General features: G+C 28.3%; 1 protein-coding gene across 13 annotated transcripts in view; it reads left to right on the top strand.

Moving 5' to 3' along the window:
- LOC124362831 (sodium/hydrogen exchanger 7) overlaps positions 1–24,170 on the top strand; it is a 108,620-nt gene that overhangs the window by 5,147 nt on the left and 79,303 nt on the right. For all 13 annotated transcript variants that reach the window (XR_006922502.1, XR_006922503.1, XR_006922504.1 and 10 more), the window contains exon 2: positions 1,006–1,232. Coding sequence is in view for 10 of the 13 variants with exons in the window: in XM_046817677.1 (XP_046673633.1) it covers positions 1,062–1,232 (171 nt within the window). In the remaining 3 variants the exon portion in view is untranslated. The remainder of the gene's footprint in view (positions 1–1,005; positions 1,233–24,170) is intronic.

Raw genomic sequence — 24,170 nt, 5'->3', positions numbered from 1 at the left:
GCTCCACATCCAATACCAAAGATTTGATCTGTCAAGAAATTTCTGAAAACATTGCCGTCAGTTCTTCTATTAATACCTTTCGAAAATTAGTGTTGGTGTTATTGGTAGTCACAAAAATAATTTTATGTTAAATGCCGAAGTTTTAACACACTTTAATATGTGCTCTATCAATATATATCTGATGTTTTCCCTGGTACTTCATCTAAATACATTAACCTTCCCGCTTTATGTAAATCACCTACCTTACAACAGAACAGGACTACATAGTTTTTAAAAGATAATTTATACTGAGCAGTATGATAAGTGAAATTAGCTTCTTTAGATGTACGTAGTAAGTCAATGTCTGAGGAAATTTTACTTTAAAATAAGACCTAATATTTAAAGATGAATTTGCATTTAGCACTCTTTTGTGTTTGTTTGTTTTTATATGTCCTTCAATGTCCATGCAAACTTTATGTTCCTATTGAACTATATTACAAAGTGAATGTTTTTAATTACATTTGAGGTGAAAACATACAGGAAAGAAAAATAACATAAAAATGAATCAAACAATAATCAATGTATTTTTCTGTTTCCATCCCCTATTTGTATTCTAAGGGATGTATCAACTTAAATTTTGTTACTACTGTAATGAAATGTATTATAAAGTGATTGATTGTAATAATAATTAAGACAATTTTATAGGTGTCAAACAGATGAAATAAACTACAAAAATTATTAAAAGTATTGAATGAAGCTAACATATGTTACAAAGCACCTATCTGTCTTAGCAACTAATGTACTAAGTTTTAGTTGAGTTCACAAATATTAATAGTGTATTTTAATTTCTCTTAATAATTACCATCTATTAAAACATATCAAGGTATGACAAATGTTTCTAGAATCAAATTTAGGCTGTCTGTTCTTAATTTTATATAAAAAATATGTTATGTTTGGTAGGTAATTTTACCATAAATGATTATTTAGTTTTGAGCAACTATTGATGGTAGTATCTTTGGCTGTCAGGTCTGATTGTGGGAGCTTTCATCCGCTACATTGGTAGTTCAACTCCCGTTCTTCACATGGCTGTCCAGCCAGAGCGAACTGACCGGTACAACATGTCACTGCCACCAGACAGTCTGTGGCTGCGGTTCTCCAACAAGGGTGCATCGGGGCCTGTTGTCAACAAGACCTATGGATATGTTTTCCGTGGAGAGATAGTCGACTTGGAGGACAACGAGATTGATCTGAAGGTACGTCTATTCCATTTCTATTTCACTTTGATTATTGTAAAACATTGTTTTGACCTTATTTTGTTGTGAAAATATAAAACCATGAATACTTTACAAAAACAGAAATAAAACATGCTACCCATTTAAGTAAATGTTAACTAATTTAAATGTGCAAAAAATAAATTTTAGTTGTAATTAGGGCTGGGCAGATAAAATATCTTTTCAAATCAGAACATATTATGCATAAACAAGACTCATATTGAAGATGGGCACCCAAAAATTGTTACACATTTATCGTTCTTTTGTTTGTTTGTTTATCATTGGATTCCCTGAAATCTTTGGTACTTATCAGGTTTCAGTTTAAGGACAGCAAAAATGTTTTAGGAACATGATTTTAATTCAATACACTTTATATTTTTCGGGATTCTCAGAAAAATTTAGGTCTTTGACTAATTTCATTTCTTTACATTAAAAGTTTCAACCCAATAAAAAGGTTTGAATAAATTTAATTTTAGAATAATTAAACTTGCTTATCTAAATTACAACAACCAATTTATTTGGGTACACTAAACCAAATATAAATTTAAATACCCATTTCATATGTTTTTAAATGTAGTCTGTAGCTTTTTGAAGTATTTGATATATTCTATTTTTAAAAAACATACTTAAGTTTTATTGATTTTTTTTAAAGGTTCATTTTAGCTCGATAGCTGTGTCAAAGTAAATTATAATACGTACTGTTGTTAAGTTTCATTATATAACACACTCAGTTAATTTGTACATGTAGACAAACACGCACAAACAGTCTCATACATATTTTATAAGTATAATACAAAAAAAACAAGTAAAGTTTTTGCCAGATGAGTATGCAAAACCTGTTTCCCATTTCCTGATTCTTGCTAGGTAAGTTATAATAAGGTATTCAATCAAGATTGGTGCCAAAAAATTGTGACCTCTTTTTTATATTAGCCAGATAAACCTGATGGATGTTAAATAGTGAAATGGAAATAAATTATTTAACAAGTATAAGTCAATAATTATTTAGTAATTCATTTGTTTTTTGTAGGTTGAACATATTTGTTTTTAAACTTCATAAAATGTTATTCGATTACATTGGCCGGAGACATTTTAAGGAACTGATTAGTACTAAGATTTTGATAAATATTATGAATAAAGCTACTAAAGAGAAAATTGTTTTAGAGCGCTTCATAACCCTTTAGAGAGAATATCACCTGGCTGACAGTTTCCATTCTGAGTACCTTCATATATTGTCAGTAATTTTTCATTACTTTATTAGTTGGTTTTATCAGTATAATTAGTAATTATTGGTGGAAATTACTGTAGGTATCTAGCAAATGGTAATTACCGTTGGTAATTATTATAAAAATATTGAGAAATAAATACCATAAAACTTTGTTGATGTTGTGATAGTATTTATTATTTCCAGCCAATCTAAAAAATTATCAACCTTGAGTTAAAAAATTATAATTTAGTAAAAATTAAATCTACTGCTTGCATATTGTTGGTAATGAAGGTAATTTCAGTCTATAGTCAGCTTTTTGGTTTTTATCACTTTTCTTCATAATTTTAACAAACAGTGAACTTAAGCTTCGCCTGCAGACAGTTGTGAAGTTACAGAAAGTTTAACTTTTCTTTTATTATATATTTATGTATATAAATATATATATATATATATATAAGTAGATATGAATATGGGGTTTCCTAGCGCACTTTTGGAGCCGACCGAAAATCAATAGAAAAATTCCTGTTTAAAACGACAATAAACGAATCTGTAAAATCAAACAGTAACTCCACGAATGAAAAATTACCGAATCTATAGCTGTTTGCTTCTACTTGTCTTAAGCAGTTTTTAATGTCTATTACTAATGTTAAATCTCCTTAGAATCAATGTAAAATCTTCGAATTCTTAATCTTTATTCTACAAAGTTAATTGTAACACATTCTTTATCTTTTATTGTCTTTTTCCCAGTAACAATCAAAGTGTAATTTATCATTTTTATTCAATTCTTTCTTTAATCTTTTTTTCATCCAAAACAGTCAAAAATCTATTTGGCAAGTGTACTTTGAAATCTTCCAACTCGGCAATTATTGTAATGCCCGAATTTATCTTTCATTTTATCCAATTTTCACAATTTTATACTTCTTATTTTCTTCTACATCAATTAATTTCTTATATTCTTTGAACTTTAAATCACCAACCTCATTTAATTCCTTTATTAGCTCCATTTATAAAGAACAAAAAATTTATTAGAGATTTTCTAAATTCCAAATTTATAGTGAATTTTCGAGAAATATCGTTCAAATTATCAACTTTTTAAGGTACATACAAACTGGTACTTTTGAAAAATCCTGAAAAATCTACCGAAATATCTCTAATTATTGCGAAGTTTTTAGCTTAAAAGTTGATAATTTGAACGATATTTCTCGAAATTCACTATAAAAGTTGGAATTTAGAAAAAGTTGGTAGTTAAAATTTTTCTTATATAAATGAAGGGTGAAAAAGTAACATGTCCGTTTTGTAAGAAAGAAATCCTAAAACATAACTATGATCGACATTATAGCTCAAAAATCCATTTAAAAAACAAACAACTTTAACGAAAGTGAACTAAATTATTTGAGGAATTGGGCTAAAGAAAAATCAAATTGTCGATCATGAAAAAGATGTACAATATAGAAAAAATTACGAGAATTAAAGAGAAATTTCAAAGTTGAAAAGAAAAATCTCTACCTATTTAATGATGAAAAAATTCATTCAATAGCTGAAAAGTTGGCTATCGAAACTAACGACAAAACTAAGTCTGAAATGATCGAAGAAATTGATAAAACTCTTAACGAAAAACCTGAAAATATCATAGATGTAGAAGTTTTATCCTCAATACACGGTCTTTTCAAGCAATACATTTTAACAAACTTGAACGACAATTCCATGTCAATTTACAAATATCTATCAATTATGAGGCCAGAAATTAAAAAGTTTAATAGAAAAATTTCAAGAGAATGTTAAAAATATGAAAGGATATCTCTCTTTGGAATTTGAATATGAACGAACTTTAGTAAACGGTGAACCACAAACTTGCCCAATGTACTTTACTATAAAAGCAGACGAAATATTTGACATAAACGACTTTATTTCTAAACAATTTTAGTAAATTATCACATCGAGAACAGACAAATCATCCAAATAGGGGTTTCAGGATGGACATTTAAAAGATGCAAACAACTAGTTTTGAGCATTAATAAACACGAAATGATGAACGCAGGATCATATATCGATTTACCAAAGAAAATCAAAGATAAAAAAAGCTTGTATAAATGTCAAAAATAAAGATGACTATTGCTTTATTTATTCCTATCCCGATGCGCTATTGAAAAACCTGAAAGAGACTGCGAAAGATCAAAACAATATGAAAAAATTTGTAAATGACGAGATATTTTCAGGTTTTCGAGTATCCAATGTCCTTAAAAGATATACAATCATTTGAAAAACGAAGTTACAATTCCAAGTATAAGTATCCTAAAATGTCTATCAATGTCTATACTTATGACGAAAAACTCAACATTGTTCCGTTACAAATTTCTGAAAAATATGATACCGAGTTAGAAATCGATTTATTGTATGTTAAACAAGAAGACAAATCTCATTATGTTTTGATAACCGATTTTAAATAAACTCGTGAGTTCTCAGTTATCCCAAGCATAAGGAAAAGAAAAATTTCCTTTGTAGAAGATGTTTAAGCCATTTCTACAAATCTGGAGATTTAACAGATCATTTAGAAATTTGCAAGCAACATGAAGTTTTGTAAGCCAATTATGCCGTTTTCAGGTCAAACAACTAAATTTACTAATTATCAAAAGAAGTTTAGCCATCCGTACGTTATTTATATGGATTTTGAGAGCATAATTAGAAAAAATTTCCGACATGCAAGAACAATCCACAAAGATCGACTACAACCAAGATTCAGAAGCACATTCCTTATGGTTTTACTCTATATTTTAGTGTCTAATGTGACCAATCGCATGGTATAAAACCGATATGTTATCGAGGCAAAAAATGAAGAAGATTTGCCAAATGTTCCTGCAAAATTGTTTGAAGAACTCAATAAATTATATCGAAATACATAGCTACAAAATATAATTCTAAGAACAAAAAACCTATGAAATTGACCGAAGAAGAAGAATTAGCGTACCAAAATTCCAGTCTTTGTCATATTTGTGAATGTGAGGGTTTTTCGATAATCAAAACAAGAAAAAAAGTACGAGATCATTGTCATTTAACAGGTAAATTTAGAGGTTCAGCTCATTTATCTTGTAACTTGAATCTCAAATTTCCTCAAAATATTCCAGTTTTCTGTCACAATATGAGTAACTACGATACTCATTTGTACATAAAAGAATTGGCTAAACAAATGGAAATGTTGATTTGATCGCAAACACAGATGAAAAATATATAAATTATTCAGTAAATTCAGGATATGGGTATGAGTTTGAAGATGATAAACCAAGAAAGTTCATCAAGTTTTCATTCGTAGATACGTTCAGATTCATAGGCCTCGTCTATAGAAAAGTTAGCTAAAAATCTAAAGAAAGACGACTTCAAAACATACAAATCATTTTATACAAGATGGACGAATATTGAACGCAAATCTAGATAGACAACCAAATGACGAAGAAGAAAACTTTAAAATTCTATCTGGAAAAGGCATATTTCCTTACGAATTTATCGATAGTATTGAAAAACTTTATTACACAGAAGACCTGAAAAATTCAAGATTTCTATTCACTTTTGACAGACGAGAGCATATCTGAGAAAGATTATCAACACTACTTTGAGTGTATGGAACAATTTAAAAGATAAAAATCTTGGAAAATACTCTTGATTTGTACAATATCCAAGATGTACTATTGCTCGCTGATATATTTGAAAACTTCAGAAACATTTGTTTAAATTGTTACAACAAACTTGATCCAGCACATTATCTAACAGCTCCAAGTCTCGCATGGACGCTATGTTAAAATTAACGAAAATAGAATTACAATTGATTAGTGATTATAATATGTATTTAATGATTGAAAAAGGTATTCGTGGAGGTATTTCTCAATGTAATTAAGCGATATGTGAAAGCAAATAACAAATATTTGAAAGATTTCGATAAGACACAACCTGAAAACTATTTACTTTATGTCGATGCAAACAACCTTTATGGTTATGGTCTTATGCAAAAACTGCCGTTTTAGTGATATCAAGTGGATGAATCCTAAAACATATACAAAAGAAGAGTGGCAAGAAACAATTTTAGAACTCACTGGCGACGAAGATTATGGCTATATTCTCGAAGTTGATCTAGGATATCCAACAAATTTTACATGAATATCACAAGGATTTACCTCTTGCTCCCCGAACATTATAAAAACAAACAAACTTTGTACAACTTTACTGGATAAAACTGAATACGTTTTATCATTCAAGAAATTTGAAATTTTAACCTCGAACAAGGGATGGTGTTGAATCATGTGAATAGAGTTATAGCGTTCGATCAGAAGCCTTTTATGAAAAAGTACATTGATTTTAACACTAATATGAGAACCAAAGCTATACAAGTGACTTTGAGAAAGATTTTTTACAAGCTGATGAACAACTCTGTTTTTTGGAAAATCTATGGAAAATGTGCGAAATAGATGTGATATCAAACTAGGAAATGAAGAATTTTCAATGAAACAGGCCCAAGAAAACGAAACTTCAAATGTTTTCAATATCTTTGACGATAACTGTATAGCGAGTCACATGTTCAAACAAAAGGTTAAATTTAACAAACCGATCTAACATAGGATTTTCAGTTCTTGACCTATCAAATTGTTAATGTATGAGTTTTATTACGATAAATTAAAGAAGTTTGACCCAGATTTTAATCTGTGTTACATGGATACAGACAGTTATTATTTCCTAGAATTGAAACGAGATCCTTTTAAAATTATTAAAGAAAATATAGATGACTTTGATACAAGTGATTATCCAAAAGATCACGAATGTTTCACTACTAAAAATAAGAAGGTAATAGGGGAAATTCAAAGATGAGTTAAATAGCGAAGTTTTAGAAGAATTTTTGTGGATTGAGATCGAAAATGTACTCGTACAAATATCTAGACAAAAATCCAGTAAGATGTAAAGGAATAAGAGAAGCGTTGTAAATAAAACAATAAATATCGAAAACTTGAAGAAATGTTTGTTCGAAGATAAAGAAGAATTTAGAGAGATGACAGTAATCAAAAGCTATAAACATGAGTTGTACACCGTCACTATAAACAAGTTAGCACTGAACGCTAAAGATGATAAGAGAATTGTCCTAGAAAATAAGATCGATACAGTACACCGTATGGATATAAAACAGATATTTTAGAAGAGTTAAACAAAGTTGGAAACTTTGATATATAAATGGAAGATGATTTAATTCACTGTCACAAGTGTAAAAAGAAAACGAAAAATATAGATTCTAAAATTGTTTCAAACTCAAAACGGATTGTATAGAATTGCAGCAAAATGTTCAAAATGTAAGACAAATAAGAGTAAAATTTATAAAGAATCCTTTATGAAAAACAAGTAAGGAAAGAATTGAAGAACAAAGAGGAAATAAGATTGAAGCTAGAGAAATTCATGCAACAGTACGAAAAAAGTTTAAAAAGAGAAAAATTATAACATTAGGAATTGACGATTTATGGGCAGCAGATTTAGTTATAATGTCTAACTATTCAGATCAAAATGATGGATTTAAAGTATATGTTAAATGTTATTGATACTTTCTCAAAATATGCTTGGTCAAGAGCTATCAAAAGAAAAAAAACGGCAAGGATATTTCAAAAGCTTTTCGAAGATATAGTAAAAGATGCCATAAGGATCAATCACAAACCTCCAAACCTACTTCATACAGATAAGGGTTTAGAGTTTAAAAATAAAGAATTTAATGATGTTTTAAGAAAAATACAACATTAAGATTTATCATACTGAAAAACGAAGAGAAATCAAGTATGTAGAGAGATATAACAGAACTCAAAATGAGAGAATGAAAGTAATTTTTGAGATTAATAAAAAAACTTTAAATGGATCGATATTCCTTCAAAAAATCGTAAACAATTATAACGATACAGTTCACAGCACAATCAAAATGAAGCCCAAAGACGTAGATAAGGGGGGGGATGCAGAAAAGGAGTTATTAGAGACCGTTTTCAAGTATAGTATCCACCAGAAAATTCACATGAAGACTAAATTTAAAGTCAATGATCATGTAAGAATTGTAGTAAAAAACAAACATTTTCACCAAATATAAGAACAATTGGTCAAGAGAAATCTTTGTGATTTATCAAATTAATAACACAGATCCTGTAACTATAGTATAAAAGATTTAAATAATGAAGAAATAACCGGAAAGTTTATGAATATGAATTGGAGAAAGTCAAAGCTATAATTTTTTCTATATAAATTGGAGTCTCAAAAGAAATGTACAAAGTGTCAAGAATTTAAAAGATTTTGAAGTTTTTTATAAAAATAGGAATAAAAAAGAAGGATTAGGGTCTATGTGTAAGGATTGTCCGTAGTAAATATGAGAGAGAATTATACGAAAAAAATAGAAAAATTAACTTTAGAAGAGAAAGAATGTTGTATTTGTAAAGAAATTAAGAATATTTCAGAATTTCACAACTGGCATTATAGTAAAGATAAAAAACAAGCTTTTTGTAAGGATTGTGCTAGAAGAAATTTTCCGAGAAAGTCAAAATAAAACCGACTCATTGCGAATGTGGAAGAGTTCTTCAATGGTTTACCTAGTTTATGCTAAACATTTACAAACCAAATATCATAATTCGAGAGTTTAAAACATTTTCATCGTGTAATAATTTTTTTTTCTATAAAATGAGTCTCAAAAGAAATGTACAAAGTGTCAAGAATTTTATAAGGAAAAGAATAGAAAAGACTGTTATTGTAAGGAATTAAACGTTAAAATGGACAAATTAACTTTAGAAGAAAAAAAAATTGTTACTTTTGTAAAGAAATTAAAAATATTTCTGAATTTAAAATAACTGGCAGTATAGTAAAGATAGAAAAGATGCTTTTTGCAAAGATTTGTGCTAAAAAAATGTTCAGCGAAAGTTATAAAAAACGAAATGCCTTGTGAATATGAAAAAAAGATTTTACAATGGTTACCTAGTTATATCTAAACATTTACAAACAAAATATAATAAATCGAGAGTTTTTAGTAAAATTTAGAATCATTTTCATCGTGTAATTTAGATATTCTATAAATCAGTCGAGATTCTGCCCATATTTGTAGTAAAATGAATTTCCGTTGTATAAAATATTCAAAGATTCTTTCATTTGGTTGTAGAGATTTATACTATTTTGGATCTCCATGTCTTAATAAAATTTCCATTTCTGGTAATCAATTTCATGTTCTTTCAATCTTTTCGGTATTTCTCTCTTTTGAGCTCTGATAACGTAATAAGGATATTCCCACATGTGATTCTTCTTAATTAATACAAAAACATGGTGTTTTTTCTTATCAAAATTTTTTACAAACAAGTTTCTGGTTTCATTAAGTCAATTTTTTACACTTTGTTTTGCGATTATTTCCGTTTTTATTTCATCTTTAATTTGCAAGTGTTTAACTTTCGTCCTCTAAATATTTAATCTTGTTTTCAAAGTTTGTACACACCAAATTTACGAATACTTGGTAAAACTTCTTCTAAAACCCAATCTTGAAACATTTCTGCTATCTTCCGTTTTTGATTTCAGTATTAAAGAGAATATATGCCCGGTTCATTAATGAAAATAGTGTTTTTTTGAAAGTTTGAAGTAAAAACGATTCGTTCCCCCCTTCTGAATCTATGTTATCGAAGCTTTTTTTATATTTGTCTTTAAACGTGATCTCTAATCGCTTTCATCGTATTTTTTAATTCCCAATATTTCTGCAATATCTTTTGCTTTAAACCAAAATTCATTATTATCATCCACAATTGTAAAGATATGTTTGTTTTCAAATCTAAGTTGATTATTGAGTAGGTCTAACAACTGACTCCATTTAGATAGAAAAAAAATTTAACAAGCAATTTTTATTTGAGAATAAAGTCCGGATTCATTAATGAAAATAGTGTTGTTTTTGAAAGTTTGAAGGTAAGAACGATTCGTTCCCCCCCTTGATTCATCATTCTTTCGACAATCTTAAATATATTGTTGTTTTACTCTCATTATTTAATGAATTTCCCACAGAGTCTTGTATAGTTAGAACGATTTTTTGAATTCTTTTAATATTTTTTCTAATTGGAATATAATCGATTTCATTCGGTTTTTTCACTGATTTTTGATCCATAAGCAACATTTGGGAAAAAAGTGTACAAAATTTCAGATTCTTTTGTGTAAATGTTCGGTATGATTTTCAAACTAGGTTCAACGAGATTGCAGTGCACTTTAATTACATCGAACGGTCTAAATTTTTGGCGTTTTATTTCCTAAATATACCTGATTTGGCTCAATAGTTTTCTTGAACAAACCCTAAACAAATCTACAATAATTGCTGAAAAACATTATTCTTACTGGTGATTTTATTTGAATTTTATTAGAGAGATAATTTTTTTGCATTTCAAACTTGTTTTCGTCAAAGTTTAAAGATTTTTTCTGATTGTTTGAAATGTTTTCAGATAATTTTTTAAGGGAATTTTTTATTTGATCGAAAGTATAATATCCTTTGTTTAAACCATAAATATATTGTTAAGTTCTTCTCACTAAATCCTATACAATAAGGAGAACTTTCACTAATATTTATTACAAAATTGTCAGAATAAAAACCGCTTAAACCGATAAAATAATTTGATTCTTCCTCTAAATGAATAGGATGTTCCAAGTTTAAAACTAATTTAGAGCTTTCTGAAGTCAACTTGAACAGCTTCATTTTCGCTATTTAAATGGAGAAATTTTTAAAGCAAAAAGATCAGATAAAACTTCAAACGTTTGAAGAAAATAAGAAAGATCAACCAATCAGATTGTTAATTGTTGGTTCAAGTGGATGTGGAAAAACAACTTTATTATTGAATTTTATCTACAATAGGTTTGATTCCTTATTCCAATTTGTTATGTTTTTAGTACATCTTTAGAACAAGAAACGCATACAAAAAATTACAACAAAGATTCAAAAATATTGAGAAGAACTTAAGCAAAGAAATATCACATTTTTACAATGCTTCTGAGGACATAGTTCCGTTTAAGCGAATGTAAACCCCAATCAAATCGTTTTGATGATTGTATTTTTGGAAAATCAGGACGTTATTAAGGAATATTTCGAAATGTCTCGTCACAAAAATACATATCTTGTATCTATCTTTCCCAATGCTTTTCAAAGGTTGATAAACAAGTTATTAGAAATAATTTGAATATGTTGTGTGTTTTTAAGCAAGACGATCACTATTCGAGAAAGATTTACAACAATTATGTGGGATCTGATATGAGTTTTAACCACTTTAATGAATTATGTGATAAAATTGGAAAGAAGACTATGGATTTTTTAACTATTAATTTAACTTTTGAAGCCTAAAAATGGTAAATATTTGAATAAATTTTCTAATATAAACGTGTAATAATCTCGCGTTCACGTTTTAAAACAAACTTCCACGTTCACGTTTTTACGTTCCACGTTCACGTTCCACGTTTCACGTTCCACGTTCACTGTTCCACGTTCACGTTTTACGTTCCAACCGTTCACGTTTTTTACGTTCCACGGTCACGGTTTTTAATTTTACGTTCCACCACGTTCACACACTTACGTTCCACTTTCACTGGTTATTTACGTTCCACGTTCACGTTTTTTACGTTCCACGTTCACGTTTTTTACGTTCCACGTTATTCAAAATTTTTTCTAATTAAATGGTGAACGTAACTTCTGAAGAAGTGAAAAAACTTGATCAAATCGAAAAGAAATTAATCAAAGAATTTAAAGAACAGATTCGAATTGATGAAAAAGAAACAAGAATTTATTCAAAAAAAATTAATCAACCTGTAACTTCTGCAATTAAAAAAGGTGTTGAAGGTAAAATTGAAAACGTTTTAAGCGATAATCACAATTTGATGAATTGAAATTGTGTTCCAGTTTGTACGACAATTTTGCTGATATTTCGATTCCAGAATCTGAAGTAGAAGAGTTTGAATTGCCAAAATTACCATCTCAACACCATTTAGACCTCGAATCATTGAAGACTCTACCATAGTTGAACCAATAAGTCCTGGAACAACGGATATAATAATTGGTGAAATTGGTAAAAAATTCCTTCCTAGAGTAAAAAGATGATAAATTTGGTTTGTATTGGGATAAAAAAAAGAAAAGTTTTTATGATTGGAAATTTGCCCGTGAATTTTGAACATAATGATATCATTATTAATGAAAAAACATATGAAGGAACTCAAGGTTTTATGGAGATTATTAACAGACTATGACGCTCCAAAAGATAATTTATATTCTGAAGAAGATTTGAAAAAGTATACAGAAATTTTATGGGAATCTGACTCAATTTACAAAAATAATGATCCATCTAACTAAGAAGCCTAAGTCCAAGTAGAGGTAAAAAATATATTAAATTAATTAAACCAATTTGGGAAAAACGAATCGAAGGATCAGGTGTAAAGAAAATAACAATGATAATAAGATTGTCGACGATTTGACAAAACTCGATGGAATTATAAATTATATTTAATGCTCAAGAAAAGGCTGGAAACAACAATTTTTTTTGAACGAAAAGAAAGCGAATAAAGATTTTATTTCGGAACAAACTTGATGAAATGATTGAAAAACCTGATGGAATTAAATATTTAAAACGAGTTTTGCCGGCAATAAGTTCATCTAATGATTGAAGGTAGCGACTTTTGAATGATTAACAATTTACCTTTTTGAATTACACGTAACCAACTTATCAGTATCTGGGGCCTGGCACAAAAACTCGAAAAAAGACTAAAAAGAGGAGATCCTGGTATAAATAAATTAGATCAAGCTGCTATGGAACACGATATTTTTTATGCAAAACATAGAGACACAAATTCCAGACATATAGCAGATAAAATTTTTGCAAGATAAAGCAATGGATAGATTTTATATCAAAAGATGCTAGTTTAGGTGAAAGAATTTGTTGCGCTTCCAACAGCTGGAGCAATGTTTTATGAAGAGAAAACTAGGAATGGGAATCGAAGAGAACTTGAAATTTTAACTATATAAATGGAGGTGAATGTAAATTTCAGCAAAAATCAGAAAGAAAAAATAAAAATCCGCTTTTAAGAAAAAAAATACCCGTTAGTATTCAATTTAAAATAGATCAACTAAAAAATGGTGAAGATAAGATTATTTTAACAAATAGACAATACAATAAACTCGAAAAACAATAAGAAAAACAATAAAGGAACCAGAATAGAATTTTCTTATAATCAGTTGAAAGAACTTAAAAAAATGGTGGACTTTTGAAAGATTTATTAGATTTTGGAGAAAATATTCCAGTTGTTAAAAATGTTGTTCCTTAATGTTCGTAAAGCTGCTCCAACTCGTTAAAAAAGATGTGATTCCTATTGTTCGAAACATTTTAAATTGGTTAGATAAAGAGTTGGAAGATGTTACAGGATCTGGATTAGATGAAAAAACTTTGAATTACGTGAAATCAAACATTGAAAAAAAAATTTAAAACCTTTAACATTCGGGGAATTGGAAGAAATCTGCAAAAATATTAAACATTTTAGAGGAATCTTCATGAGAGATACATTACCTGAAAAAGTTAAGAAATTTGAATGTGGAATTGTGAATTTAGACTCGATTATGGGAAGTGGAACGCATTGGATTTGTTATTATAAAAATGATAAGAATGCATGTTATTTTGATTCGTATGGAAGAATTGAGGACAAACCACCTATAGAATTGATTAAATATTTGAAAAAAATCAAGCGTCTACTACAATGATTCTCAGATTCAAGACTATAAAGATCCCCCAATTTGTGGTCATTTATGTGTTTTTGTGTTGAATGAACTGAGTAATGGTAAAGATTTTAAAGAAGTTGTTAACCAAATTATTGCTTAATAAATATGGATTCACAAAATATTTTTGACGGTATTTTGGAACACAAATTATTCAAAATGTAGATAATAGTTTCAATTTTGATAGTTTGAGAAAATGAGTTTGAAAACAAGTTAGAAAATTTATTACAAAACCTTCCAGATTCAGATATGTTTGCTGTCCGAGATTGAAGATTTTAAAGCAGAATATGATAACAAACTTGCAAATTTCATGAGTTCAAGTGAAGTTGCTGATAAAATAAAAACATTGAAAAAAGAAATTTGAAGATGGTGGCAAAAAAAATATTACCAATTTAATGTCTCATATCGAAAAAGCTGATAAAATTACTGAAGCGATCAAAGTTGAAAAGAATTATGTTATAGTTTGGCTAATAAAAAAAGAATTGTCGGTGTTCGACCTGGTAATTGACAAACATGATGTTGTTGTTAAAGAACAAATTTTAAAACCTCTAAAATTATCAGAAAACATCGATATTGTTGATTTACATGATCCGAATGTTTAAAAATGCCTTAGATTTTAAAGGAAAAAGAATTAGCAGTGTTAGTAAAGGAATTAATCCATTTGATGTTGTTGTAATGATTCAATTAGAAGATCATATTAAAATGTTTAATGAACTAAACAAAAATTATGAGAATCATAAACAGCATGTTAAAGATTTTACAACAGAAGTCTATGAAAAACTTGATGAAAGAAGTAAAAGATCAGTAGACGATGTTGGTGAAATTAATGAAAAAACTTACTAAATTTAAAGAGTCTTTTGATAAGTTTAGTTTAGATGCTACGGAAACTTTTGAGAATATTGGTCATAAATTTGTTGAATACAATGATTCTTATGCTGTCAAATTTCAAAAATTAGAAAAAAAAAATTAATAAGTTCGAGGAAGATCTTACTGAAATAGGTATTCACGTAGGGTTTTATGCATGATAAAATTTCCTTATATAAATGGCGCTCATATACTGTGTGAGATGTAAGGAAAAAACTGAAACAAATGATATAAAATACTATGCAAATATCAATGGAGTTAAAAGAGTTTTCTGGAAAATGTGCTGAATGTAACGCTAAAAAAGAGCCAATTTATAAAAACTTGAAATTTTTTCTTAATAAATAGAGATGGCGGGACATTACAGTGCTTTCGATCTTTTTATAATGCAACACGAAAGAGATTTGAAAAAAGAACATTGGGATGATATTTCTCAAAAATATGAATTATCCGAAGATATGATGGAGATTATACGTAAACAAATTGAATTGGTATAACATTGCTAAATATCAAACTTTATCAACAGAGTTCATTCAAGAAAATATACATTATCAATTAAAAGATCATATGTCTATTATGTCTATTCTTTCTTTGTCCTCTATCAACACTTGAGTATAAAGTTTTTTGGATGAAAATAAAGATACAGTTGATTGGAACAATATTATAGATAGCGGTTACTATCCTGTGCAAATTTTTATTGAAATATGTGACCGAGATCGCAAAATTTAAGGAAGAGAATCCTGAATATGACGAAGTAGATCATTAAAAAATGACTCTAATTTATAACTTTTCTATAAAAACGTACATTAGATCGATGAAAAAATGATATCTTTCTTATACATGATGTTTTAAAATTTCTAAATTTTCTCTTATTAAATGGCGGACCTACAGAAAAATATGCTAGTGATATTGAAGGCGGAGTTTAAAAAATTTCTTATCCAATTAGTAAACAACATTTTGAATGAACCGAATAAAAGAACTGAGTTTAATATTGATTTTGGAGATAACTTTTGCTCGTCTAACTTCCAGTTTTATATTTCTGGAACTATGGTCAAGATGGTCAAGCATATCTTGGAACTGATAATGTTAGATTAATCGATAATTTTTATACCGTTTTTATTTTCTAAGATTGGAAGTAAGAAAACACAATAAATTGATAGAAGAAGTCGAAAACTGTGGCCAATTAAGCACAATTAAAAGGAACTATTTCGTATTCAAAAAGTGATGTTATTTCTCAACTTCTAATGGCTTTGAATCAGATTTTTAAATTTGGTGTTTTTGAAGCAGCTGGAAATTTATCTCATTTTGGATTAGGATTTTTTTGAAAATGTTACTATTCCGATCTATAAAGGAGGATTTTATCTAAGTTTTACAAGAGCAGAAGACGATGATGTGATTCCTGAAGACTGCAACTGGAAATGTTATGCCTGTTGATGGAAAAATAACAATTACAGATTTGTTTATTAGAGTTCCAATGATTGATTATAAAACCACGAGTAAAATTAGGTTGATTGATGAAATTACAAAAAGTCAAAACATTATGTTTAATTTTTCTAGATTGGCAATGTATTGAACAAAAAGGTATTTTCTGGAACAACTTAATTCGTTCGATATTACAAATATTTATAGAAATATCTTCAATCCCAAGTTCGTTATCATAGGTTTTTCAAACAGATAGACAGAATAATCAAGAAAAAAATCCTTCAAAGTTTGATAGTTTGATGTAAAAAATATCAGAGTAAAATTGAACGGTTCTTATTATCCAGATATGAATTACAAAAAATTTAAACATTTCAGGAGGTCTTTTCAGAATCATGTATCAGATGTATCAAGATTTTAAGAAAGTTTTACTGTAATAATAAGGAAATGTATTACAATCCTAAAGAATTTTTAGCGAATAGACCTATTTATGTCATTGATACAACAAAGATTTTGACAAATATTTCTGGTTCAAAGAACGATATAATTATCAATATGGATTTTCAAAATGCTGTTACAAACTCAACATGTTATGTGGTTTGTGGGTTTCTGAGAAATTTTTAGCCTATGATGTGATTAAGAACGATATTAGAGAAATTCAGTAAAAATCGCGTTATTTTCACTATTATTCATCGGGAAACAATTTTAAAACTTTACAGAATTGTTAAAGACATTGATAAAAGAATACATTTTAAATTGCATTAAAAAATTTTGAAAAATAGGGATGATATTAGGAAAAAAACTATTTCAAGGTCATGGACCCGGAAGTGGTGATTTTAAAAAATACTTTAATATTTTACTGATCCTATATAACCAAATTTCATCAAAAAAGCTCCAATAATAGTTCTCTAGATATAAGAGTTTAAAAGATAAGGGATGATGGTGGTAGATTTTGAACATTTTGTTATTTTCATGAAATTTTAAGTTGAACTCGCTTGTTTTTGAAGTTTCAGATTTTTCTGATAATTTTTTATATTTTTTTATGAATATTAAGAAATAGGGGATGATTTCACCCTTATGGATAAGTTAAGTCGAAGAGATTAAGTATTTTACTATATGTGTACCAAATTTCATTAAAATCGGTTAAGTAGTTTTTGAACAACAAGGTTTGAAATAAATATTGATATTCACTTTATTTAATATACATTGGAAACTATAACATTTCTAATATCGATTGCAACCATCGATTTTATTAATCGATAAAACTTCGATATTCATAATCGTTTAACACACACGGAAAAAATTTTCATCATGGGCGTTGGCCACTCATAGTTAGCCCATGTATGATCCCTCCTCTATTTATAACGAAATTTAACAAGATATATCATTATTTAGAAGATTCTAATGTATTTATTTGTGAGTTGGAGAAAGAAGATATGGACTTTATAATGTAAGAAGACTAGCCTAAACCCGCGGCTCCGCTCGCGTGGCAGTAGAGAGGGCTACATCAATCAAGCATCGAAAAGAAATACTAATTTTATTATACGTTTTTCCAATTAATTTAATTGCTCTACTAATACATCGTAGCATATCATAAAATCTATTATAAAAGTTTTTTGTTTATTTTAATGCGTTTTGGTAAACAACGTTATTAGTTGTATTATTTGGAGCATAAATATAAAGGTTCTTCGGGTTTCCGACTCTTGAGCAAGCGACGTATAATTGACCGTGCGAGAAACATGAGGGTTCCAGATGGATTCCTGCGACGTTAAGTGATTGTCCTTGTGCCTTATTAATCGTCATTGCGAACCGCAAGGTTCGAACGGGGAACTGAAGTCTCTTAAATTCAAATGGCAAGTCGGATGGAATTAAGGGGATGCGAGGGATGAAGACATCTATTACGAATTCGTTTTGTTGCTATCGCACGTGCGCTGTGACGGCTTAAAGCACTTTTTTTTTCTTGGCGGCATTATGTTATTTTCCAATAAAATTCGTCAAAAAACTGCTCAAAGGAATTCTTTAAAAAAAAATGTTGAGAAAAACATTCTTCAAAGAATATTTACATGAGAAAAAAACAAAAATACTTGCCTATTTTTTTTAAACGTTTTACTGATGGAAAATAACACTGTTCTTGAAATTGGTAAAAAAGATATCAAATCACGTTTATCAAAAATTTGACATTTGTGACACGTTGTAAATGTCAAAAAAATGTTTGTTTACATAGAAACGTCAAAAATATTTATGTTTACTTAGTTACTGTTCAAAAATAACAACAATTTTTTGTCGCATTATATATGTTTACAAAGAACAGCTGATTAAAAATTTGATAAAGACTCTTTCACTTAATAACATATGTTTGCTGCAATGCATTTCTTACGGGTATTTCTGTAACCAGTGGGGCGGAATCCTGATAATCGGGAAAGGGATAAAAAGTATCCTATAACCTTCTACAGATCAAGACGAACAAATTTTAAAAAAAAATTAGGCGAATCCGTCCAGCCGTTTGTGAGTGATGCTGTTACACACGAACAGTTTTCATTTTTATATATATAGATTGCTGTGAAGATCTGTGTTTCTTTTAAGATAAGTTACTTTTATATTTGGGACTCGAAGAAAGGAGAAAATTGCAAGAAGATTGTGAATTTGTGTAGACATTCTAAAACTGTGATAAAAACATTGTGTGAAAATAGTGTTCAATTGTAATACAGAATTAAGTGTTTTTACCGTGATTTCATTGTCGCACACAAGCGTGAGCAAAGCAAGGTCATTTGGTGTGAGCAAAGCAAGGTCATTGTTCACGGCGTGAGCAAACCAAGGTCATCGTGGAACGCCGACGTCACAAATCTAGAGTTGATTGAAATAAAATATGTGATACCTTTCTTCTTCTCCCCCATTCCCAATTTCTTAGAAGTTAAGTAGATATCGCAAAAACACGCACACTAACAACAACTCATTTTGTATGTCTTTCATTATATCGAAATGGAATTGCTGAATGGCAAAGGTTTCTCTTTTCTTCGTCAGAATCACACACACACAATATATCTGTTTCGTAAATGTTTTTTTTCCATATAATTTATCCCAATCTACAACAAAAGCGTGATCTCTTATAAATTCCTTTGATAAATCTTGTTGTTTACAAAGACTTGTTAAAAAACTAGCTGTATGCATATTTCTTGGCCAGTATGGATATTGTCTTCTCAACATTTCAACAAATAAACAATGAAATTTAGCATAAAAGGCGATGAAAAATGTCAGATTGTTGTGTTTTAGTTTATTTTGTAAAAATCGGAATATTTTTCTTATTTTTCTATTATTTAATTTAAAATCTCCTATTACATTTAACATATTTATACTATCTAAGTTGTCTGTAACAAATTGCATTGAACACTTTTTAGTACTTAAAAGTTCTCTGAATTTCGTTTTCATTTAAGGATTCGTTTTCACTTAAGGAAAATATCAACATTTGTTTAACATATTTAGGTAATTCAAAGAAGTCTTTATAACTATTTCCTGTGGTAAGTTCTTTAAATGCTAGAAACTGAAGTGATTTTGGAGATTCATGTTGTTTGATGACTATTTACTAGAATAGATTTTTTATTTAAGAAAAATAATTTGGTAAATTCATATTATTCTCTTTCATTCCTTCTAAAACTTCAAAAATATACTCTTTCGCTGATGAAAAATCTCGATTTCTTCCGGAATAATCTTTGTAATCATAGACAAAATATCCTAAATAAGTTGAATAATAAAATAAAATCATTTCTTTTTATCTCGGTAGTTGAAATATAAACATAAACATTTGCGTTGAAAAAATTTATATCTCGGCAGAGTTAGTTCCATAATCTCCATTATAACAAAAAATCTTTTTTGTTAAATGGAATGAGTATAATGCCAACTGTTACAAGTGTTATAATAGAGGAGAAATTATTGATAAAAGAATATTTAGTTTGTAGAGATTGTAATTTAATTTTGTACGAAAGACCTAAACCTAAGAAATTTCGAAATAAACTAACACATTTGAATAATCTGCTTACAAAATTGCAATATGGAGGTAAAAACAAAACAAAATTTGTTACAGAATTTAGAAAACAGAATAAAAATTTTTACTTATCTCTTATAACCGTTGAAAAAAATTATTTTTCCTTTTTCAAAGAATACATTAGGTTTGTAGGTATCGATACACATGTTTATTATGAGAAGATTTTACCTATAATCTTTCACTATTTGAATATTGAATTTGATTACGATTTTAAGCCTAAAATCTTTGAATGATTTTATAGTACATTTTGGAGAAATTAAATGAAGAACCTCGTCAAAAGAATGTGGTTTTACCTCACATTCTCCCCGACTTCTCGAGTGATTGTTTAGCAAATTCCATCATTTCCGTTTATAAGTTTTAATTTATAGTTTATTCGTAGCATACATTTCAAATAGATTGATTTGACAGCTCAAGAAAGTATAAGCAAACAGCTATAGATTCGGTAATTTTTCATTCGTGAGTTACTGTTTGATTTTACAGATTCGTTTATTGTCGTTTAAACAGGAATTTCTATTGATTTTCGTCGGCTCCAAAAGTGCGCTAGGAACCCCATATTCATATCTACTTATATATATAATATATATATATATATAAACAGCTGATAGTACTTTATAGCCAACATTTCAATTGTTATAGCTTACATCTTTTATTGAAGGTAAGCTGTTTTTATTAATTTTCTTTAATTTTTTATAGTCTCCACTAGTGAGCCAAAGCCAAAACATTCTCTTTTCAAAAAAAGGTACAGTTTAATTGAGGTTATAATATTATTTTTATCATATTTTTAATGTTAATAAAAATACTCAAAGTGGTAACAAAGGAGTAACAAAAGTCACTGCCACTGATTTTCAGTCTATACAAAAATTATTTGTAATTACTTAGGTTGTCACTTTCATTGAGCTTGAATTACCCAGTACTGTTTAGGTTTAAACTAGCATTTTATAACTTTGAAAAAAGTGACAGAAACAATATTTTTGCTACTCACTCAGACATTTATGATATTGATGTGTTTGAACACAGTGACAGTGAAGATAATTGTCAAGAATCTGTGCTACATAAATGTATGAGCTACTCTGATGTGTACAGTTCAGACAGTGATCATGATGATTATGTACTGGATCTGTGAAGTGTATCACCCTATGAACTACCAGCTCTTAACATCCAACTAGACACTTATATACTAACTCAAATAAAAAAAATGAATTTTTTACAATGTTGGTGTTTGCCAAAGTGTTGTACAGTGGAACCTTGATATATCGAACCTCAATGTATCGAATTCCTTGATAAATCAAAGTTTTGTCATTCCCCTTGAATGTGTTGTTTACTTCAATGCCAATTTTACCTCTATTTATCGAAGGTTTAACTTAAGAACTTAAAATCCTCAATATTTTTGTTCTCTGTAATATGTTTGTTGTTGTATATTTGTTGAATTTTTGTTCTTAATTTTGCTTACTGTTAATCTCTATATATCAAAGTTTTCAGTATATCAGCTCAACAAACTGAAGTACAGTACCGTACTTTTCATGTAGAAACTTGAAACCCCTACCATCAACACTCCTTTGTTTTTTGTTATCGCCAGTCACCAAATCACCAATCCACCCTTGGCCAAAGATCAATTAGGATGTTACCAAGATTCGAGCGAATTTAAGTTACCTTAATGAATTGTACGGGTAAGATTTTAAACTGTGACAGTATTTTGTATAAGTGCAATGGCAAACATATTGTATTAATATAACTTTTCCAGTTATTATTATTTCATATTCCCATTTATATTGTACTACTATATGTTTCATTTAAATTAATAAATTTAAATTTATATACAAAACTTGTAATTTCTTATTACTTGTTTTCCGATAAAGTATTCACAATCATGCCTACATTATTACTGTAGTTGTTGTAAACTTCTATATATCGAATTCTGCCTGAAATAGCCTCAATATATAAAAACATAAATGTATCTTAATTCTCAATGTATCAACATTTTGTATTTCCCCTTGTTCAGATTTGATTTATTGAGGTTCCGTTGTGTATGGAGAAATGGGTGAAGTACAAATTATGTGTATGAAAATGTAAAAAATGTTTTTAAAATTGATGAATATGAACATACAATAAAATAAAAGTTTTAAATAAATTAGAAAAATATTGAAACCCCTAGCAATTAATGTTGTGAGCAACCATATCTTGTTTGTGTTCCTTGAAAAGTTGGAGAAATTTGTGAAATGTAAAAATATATATAGTTTGTTGAAATTATAGCAGTTACTATTAGCCTAATGTGATTTTTGTGTTTCAAACTTAGTTGAGTTAATACCCAGTAACTTTGTAAATCTAATAAAAAAATCAGCCATAGCCAAATGGGTAACCTCTTTTATTGCAACAGGTTATATGAAAGTATTATTTATTTACAGATTATAATTACACTTATTGATGAAAGTAATTCTTTTCTTAAACATTTATTTTTATATTTATTATATATATATATATATATATATATATATATATAAAATACATATATGTGTGTGTGTATATATATATATATATATATATATATATATATATATATAATACATATATATGTGTGTGTGTTAATTTTCTTGGCTTTGTTGGCCATAAAAGTGCCATTAGTTGAAATTGTAAAATATATTTTTTTATTATTGTTACCTTTAAAATATATCTTATTTGAAATTTGTTGCCAATTTAGCAGTGGTGGTATGAATCATGTTGAAAAATGATCTGTAACAAGGGTTTTCTGTCAAATAATGAAGTAGCTAAGCATATCAGTATGAGTATGGTAAGAAATGAATATACCACACTCACACCACAGAATCACCACACACACAGACTGTATAGTGTAGCACTATCTTGATCAATAACTATGTTTGTCTGTGTAACAACGTTACCATCTCTTAATATTGAAAATATTCTGACTAGTAAAGAATTAAAATATAGTAAATATTTGAGATTATTTAAAAAGAGTTTACAATGAATTATTTATTGTAATTTTAAAGTAATGACATCAGTACGGAAATATTAATCAGTTTTAGCAGTCAATTGTAACCTCTGTTACTTGAAAATGGCTGTTTTCAGTATTGAAAGAATATGAAGTAAAGACAAAAATTTTATTTACTACTTACTTCAGCATTGTATATCACAACTAGTATTATTGGATCATTATTGTTCTCATAAAAAACAAAATTTTACATAAAATCGTACTAGAATAATTTAGTAATCAATAAATCTTTTGTATTCTTTTTCATGAAAACATATAAGAATACAGTATAAGAAACAGTATAAGAACAAATTTAGTTATCAGTTATTATTTTCAAACAAAACAAGTAAAAACACCACATAAGCTTTTTGCTTTCTTAGTTTTAAAATAATAAATATTTTTAAACTGCAATTTCAATAACTTAATTTTTGTCTGTAGTGACTTATACTACTATATTAACTTATATTAGTAGCATTCAGTCCCAATACTGAATTAATAAGAAATATACTAACCCTATATTTTTGACTATTTTGCCAAATATTATCAATAAACCTTTTAGTTAGCAACCTTTTATGCCTCATTCATTATTTTTGGCAATTGTTTTTAGAATTTATCATAAATAATTCATTAATATAGAGTTCTCAATACATATA

Source organism: Homalodisca vitripennis, chromosome 5, assembly GCF_021130785.1.
Source record: "Homalodisca vitripennis isolate AUS2020 chromosome 5, UT_GWSS_2.1, whole genome shotgun sequence".
NCBI classification, from domain to species: Eukaryota; Metazoa; Arthropoda; class Insecta; order Hemiptera; family Cicadellidae; genus Homalodisca; species Homalodisca vitripennis.
This window is presented reverse-complemented; position numbering and strand designations above follow the sequence as displayed.